The 6,061-nt window shown below is 53.1% G+C and overlaps 1 protein-coding gene across 1 annotated transcript; it reads left to right on the top strand.

Annotated features, from left to right (window-relative positions):
* The first annotated feature begins 269 nt into the window (after positions 1-269).
* DBX1 (developing brain homeobox 1) lies at positions 270-4,450 on the top strand. The gene is made up of 4 exons (XM_058544702.1): positions 270-636; positions 1,285-1,386; positions 3,309-3,511; positions 3,981-4,450. Exons 1-4 carry the CDS (start codon positions 270-272, stop codon positions 4,338-4,340), a joined length of 1,032 nt encoding a protein of 343 aa, XP_058400685.1. The 3' UTR covers positions 4,341-4,450.
* Positions 4,451-6,061: the final 1,611 nt, after the last annotated feature.

Genomic DNA, 6,061 nt, shown 5'->3' with positions numbered 1-6,061 from the left:
CCTCGGCGAATGAAGCTCGAGTGGAGAACTTTGTTGAACTTCATTGTCAGAGCTGTCACTTTTCAAAGAGCTTTAACGGGCGGGCCACTATAAAACCATCACCTCGACGGGAGGACCACGGAGGACTCACAGACGCCCAAGTGGGATCGTCACTTGGAGACGTTTACTAAACCCAAGAGAGGGCACCGCGGGGGCGGGAGGGGCGGGAAGCGAGGCATTTACCCTCCGGCTACTGGAAGAAGGGTTATTCCGCCCGCCCCGCGCCTAACATGATGTTCCCTGGCCTCCTCGCGCCCCCCGCCGGGTACCCCAGCCTCCTACGCCCCACGCCCACCTTAACGCTGCCCCAGTCCCTGCAGTCGGCATTTTCCGGCCACTCGAGCTTCCTGGTGGAGGATCTGATCCGCATCAGCCGGCCCCCCGCCTACCTGCCCCGCAGCGTACCCACCGCCAGCATGTCGCCCCCTAGGCAGGGGGCCCCCGCGGCTCTCACGGACACCGGGGCCTCGGACCTGGGCTCCCCCGGTCCGGGCAGCCGGCGGGGAGGCTCTCCGCAGACGGCCGTCTCCCCTGCCAGCGAGCCCACGTTTCTGAAGTTTGGGGTAAACGCCATCCTCTCCTCGGCGCCCAGAACCGGTAAGTAAACGCAAAACGCTGAGGGCCAGTCCAGGTGCGGAGTCTTTCTGGCCTCAGTTTCCTGTATGCAGCGGGTATCCACGCACACATCGGCGCATACGCGTAAGCACGATCTCCGAGGCCCCACGTCGCGCAATGTGAGTCTTAGGTCCAGCCTAAGAAAAGCTTCCAGGTTCGCCCCACCTTCAGGATGAACTTGAGCACCTGCAGTAGGAGAGAGCGCACAGTTCCCTGCAGCAGCGAAGCTGAGCGCACGCCCCCGAGCGTCTGGGTTTCTGCCCTCCAGCTTCTAGCAGGCAGTTTTTTAAACCCACGACAATATATTTACTAGCTTAGCTATTATTATGGATCTACAATTCTTTTATTCCCCTCCTCAGTCCTACCTATCTCGTTAGTGCCTAGGATAAGATTGGGGACGGGAGGCGACTCTGAGGACTATTTTGGGGGAGAAAGGAGGGATTTCCACAGACGAGACAATGCTAGGAAAAAATTTACTTTACTCTCTCAATACATTGAGGAAGACGCCTTTGAAACAGCCGGAGGGTTAATCATATCATGTATTCAGTGTGCTGTACAATAATCAAGTACATAATCAAATTCCCTTTCTGTCTCCCTCCCTCTTCTTTTCTCTCCCTCCCTCTTTCCCAGAAGCATCTCCTGCCTTGCTCCAGAGCGTCCCTCCCAAGACCTTCGCCTTTCCCTACTTTGAAGCCTCCTTCCAGCCTTTCATCAGATCTTCTTATTTCCCAGGTAGGTCTCGTCCCCCTTCCTTTCGCGAGGCTGGGCGGCGCCCCAGTCCCAGCCCATCGCTCCCTGCCCCGAAGCCATATTTCTCCGTCCACCCCTCGGGTTACGCTCTGGTTCAGAGGTTGCGAGGCGTACAACATTCACGAATCCGTCGCGCCAATTTGATGCCCTATTTAGCACAAGCAGTGACTGCTTGACACTTTGCACCAATTCCCTGCTCTACAAATTAGCAGGAATTGTCATGGTCCCAATTTGAGGCGGTTCCCTTCCCGGCGAGGAGCTGTTGGCATCCCTTCACGACGCCGTTTTCCCACAGAGTCAGTGCACTTGGCCACGATTCCCTACAAAGGTTTCAGCACCATGACCAATTGGTCAGCTCCTCCGGGCAGCCACACACAGACCGGCCCTCGTCCTTCCAAGCCGCCGAGAGACACCTACCAGCCGGGGCTAATTTCTCTTTAAGACCCATTCAGGGCTTCGGGCTTTTCACAAGACCACATGGGGTGCCCTCTTGTGTGGGACGCCTGGAGTCGCCCAGGGGGAGGGGGACTAGATCCTCCCACAACCCCAACCTTCTATTTCCAACCTGATTTCCCAACCTCTTCGCAAACCGCCTCCCCCCACCCCGCCATTACTTTTTAAGAACCGTAGAGCTTGTAAAATAAGAAGTCGGAGGGAAGCCCATAACTGGTCCCAGTCTAAAGGAGAAACACCTTAAACAGGTTCCACGAGGTTTTCATCCTGGAATCCCAGTGGTGACTCAAACTCTGGCTCAAAAATTCTGCAACTGATCGAGACTCAGAAGGAGACAGAGGAGCCCCTATAAAGAGAAGAGAGACTGGGCATGGTCGGTGGGGGATGGGTAAAGCCACTGAGCGCACTCCTAAATATCAGCGAAAGAAACAAGCAATTGATTTTTGAAAGGGGGAGAGAATTCACCAACCACCCCCACCACCTCCACCATTCACGCTGCTGCTGATAATGGAATTTGCTTCCTTTCTCCCTCATCTCAATGCTCTAACAAAAACAACCCGAGCTTTATAAATAGCTTTTCATGTCCATTTAATGAAAACGATTCGGGGAAGAGAAGCCTCTGCCATCAGTATTCTCCCAATGGTCTTGGCCTGCAGTTGTGTTTAGTTTGAAAGTGTAAATCTCTTTTGTCCCAGTAATATATGGCTTTCGCTGCTTGTCCTCAGTCTTTTTCTGTTAGTTCATTACTACACAATTACCATTCATGCTTCATTAGAGTCTCTGTTTCTTTTTGGGCTTTTTTCCCCCTCCCTTAAAGCGAAACTCTCCCCCGTTTTATCATGCCAATACCCATTGGGAAGCGGTCAATGTGCTAATTAGCTGCCACTTTTCATGTATTCGGGCTGAATTCTTTACGTTTTGTGGGGGAGGGGAGGAAAGATTAATATAAAAAAGATGAATACTGATTGGATTTTTCAAAAAAAAATCCAAAGCGGATTTTCTCCTCTCTACCAAACCAGTAAAGCACCTCCTTTTCATCTGAGGAATGCAAAAGCCACGAAGGTGATAAAGGCTTAAGGGGGAAACCAAGTGGCCTAAGCTGGATATTTTAATTTTTGTAATTTATTTTTTCTGTTGCTGTTTTAGCTAATGTACGTAGATTTGTTTCCCTGAGACCGTTGAAAGGAAAAAATGAAACAGGCTATTGTGGGGGCTGTTTTCTGAGTGTCCGTGGTTTTACCTAATCCGGGTTTGCACGGTTGAAAGGGAAAGTTATTTGGGCGGAAAGCGCCTTTCACTCTCACAGGTTTGTGGGTTCGTGGCCTATTCTCCAGGGGGAGAAAAAGGAGAGCTTTAAAGGGATGAAGGGATCAGAGAGAAAAACCGAGGGCGGCCGCGGTGGCGGGGAGGACGCTACCTCCCCCTTACTCGCAACCCCCCACCCTCCGCAGCGTCCTCGAGCGTCGTGCCCATCCCCGGGACCTTCTCCTGGCCGCTGGCCGCCCGCGGCAAGCCTCGCCGGGGCATGCTGCGTCGAGCCGTGTTCTCCGACGTGCAGCGCAAGGCGCTGGAGAAGATGTTCCAGAAGCAGAAATACATCAGCAAGCCGGACCGCAAGAAGCTGGCGGCCAAGTTGGGCTTGAAAGACTCACAGGTGAGGGCGGTTTCTCCCTGGCCTCTCCACCACAATTCGCCCCTCCCCCACGCATCCTGCAATCGGGGGGGTTCTCTGAAACCGCCTAGGTCCCATTGTGCAGATGGGGAAAGTCAGGTCTAGAGGGAATGAATGCACCAGCCATCTTCCTCGAGGCTCCTCAGAGCGGCCCGCTCTCTCCCGGCCCATCTTTCCCCTCCGCTCAGCGACCCCCCACCCGCGCCCATCTGGGCCAGGTGCCGGAGGATGAGGGGATGGGGCAGGAGCGAGAGGAACGGAGGTGGAGTGAGGGTAGGGTGACCCATCTGAAGTTACTTCGGGGGGGGGGGAGCGGCAAGGAGGGGAAGCAGGACAGAGCCCACCCCCCCAGCCCCGTGGGCCTGCCGGCGCTCCTCCCCCGCGCCCGTGGCGGGGAGGGTCTGCGCTAACCTCGGCTTCTCCCGTGCTCTCTCCGCGCCTCGCGTCCCAGGTGAAAATCTGGTTCCAGAACCGACGCATGAAGTGGCGGAACTCCAAGGAGCGTGAGCTCCTGTCTAGCGGGGGCTGCCGCGAGCAGACCCTTCCCACCAAACTCAACCCGCACCCGGACCTCAGCGACGTGGGCCAGAAGGGCCCGGGGGACGACGAGGAGGAAGACGAGGCCCGGGGCAGCCCCCGCCACCGCCTGGCCTATCACGCGGCCCCGGACGCTCGGCACCTGCAGGACCCGCGGCTCGAAGGGCCGCTGCCCCACTCGCCCGCGCACTCGAGCAGCCCCGGCAAACCTTCGGACTTCTCCGACTCGGAGGAGGAGGAGGAGGGCGAGGAGGAGGAGATCACCGTGTCCTAGAAGCCCTCCCGCGCCGGGGTGCTGTGAATAAGGGCTTTGAAATTGAAGTGGTGGGATCCAGTCTGCGTGTTCACTCAGTCCCCGCTGCCCAGAAGCCGCCGCTCCCCACTGCCACCTCGTCAAGGGCCCCCAGCCCCTTCCATTGCCCGAAATAACATTTCCTTCCCCCACACCACCTGCCAACAGCCCTCTTACCTAGGTTAAATTTAGGTCTTGGTCCCAGCCTTAACTCTTTCACGGGGGCTACTCTCTTGTTTATTGCAAGGTAATTTAAACACAGCGGGGGTCTCCACTCCCACAGCCTGGCGTTAGCTGTGAGCCAGGCCCCGCTGGCCTTCAGCAGCCACAACCCTCTAACGTAGGAAACCTTTTGTGGAGGAGAGCTAGGAGTCGAACCATCGAGTGTGGACTCCAAGACCGCTGACTTCCTAGATCCCTCCGCCTCCCTGTCTTAGGTAGCAAGGGCCTCCCATCCAACTCCGGAGTGTGGTAACCCAGTCTTCCCATAGCAGCGCCCTTAGAAAGCTCAAGAATGTAAGAATAGAAAAAAATCTCTCTCTGCGCCTTCTGGTCTCAGGCACAACATAAATCCTGAGTCTTTTCTCTCATATTTCAAATGCTTTCTGGGCAAAGAAGTGAGTTCTCTAAACGGGAGGAAGAATCAGTGTCTATTTCTGTATGTGTGTTCCGAGGCCGCTGCTTCATAATTTCTGCACCCACAGTGTATGCACCAAGCACTCTACCTTACGCCCTTTCATTCTTTCTGGGGCAGTTTCACGGAGCTGCAAAGCTCCTGAGCTCTGGGTGTGATGTGAACAGAGAGACCCACAAGCCTCTTTGATTTTTTTTTTCTTTTTACTGAACTTTGCTGTCTTTGCACAGCTTTTATGAACTGTACACTATTTTGTACATATGTGTTGTATGGATATTTTATACCAAGGTTATTGTGAATAGATTTCCTTCTCTTTTTTTGCGATGATTTTTAAACTTTGAAAAGGTAGCTGTTTAATTGCATAACTTATAAAGAAATACTTATTTTGTATTTTTACCATGTACAGATTTTTATATATGTATATATGTATCAAATGAACAAAGGCCAAATAAAAAGTAGAATGGATACAATGGTCAGGTGATTTTGTTAATTCATAGAATGTTAGAGCTGACAGGAATGGAGCTATTCTTGTCCTAATGCTGCTGGAATTTACAGAAAGTAAGCTCACATTCAAGGGGAAGGCACTTGTCTGAAGCCACCCAGCTAGTTGGTGGCCAAACTGGAACTAGAACCCATCTCAGACCCTCAGGCCAGTGCCTTCTCTGCTTCCCTGTACCATAAAATAACCATGTTTGCTACGGTTACAAGCACAGTAGCTCCAGTCAAGTGGTGCCAACAACTTGAGTCTGCAGTAATCCTTCTCCCCTTCTCTAAGCGCTGAAATGATGGACTAAAAGAAATCAGTGAGACCCAGCCCTGATGGTCTAGTGGTTAAACTTCAGTGTTCTCACAGCTTTGGCAGCCTGGGTTCACTTCCCGGTCATGGAATCACACCACTTGTCTGTCATGGCAACTGACATGTTGTGATGGTGGCTCACATAGAAGAACTAGAAAGACTTACAACTGGGATATACAACCATGCACTGGGGCTTTGGGGAGAAAAAAAAAAAAGAGGAATATTGGCAATAGATGTTAGCTCAGGGTGAATCCTTCTCTGCAAAAAAAAAAA

Source organism: Diceros bicornis, chromosome 7 (assembly GCF_020826845.1).
Source record: "Diceros bicornis minor isolate mBicDic1 chromosome 7, mDicBic1.mat.cur, whole genome shotgun sequence".
In the NCBI taxonomy this organism is placed as follows: Eukaryota; Metazoa; Chordata; class Mammalia; order Perissodactyla; family Rhinocerotidae; genus Diceros; species Diceros bicornis.
The sequence above is the reverse complement of the archived record's forward strand: the minus strand, read 5'-3'. Positions and strand labels throughout refer to the sequence as shown.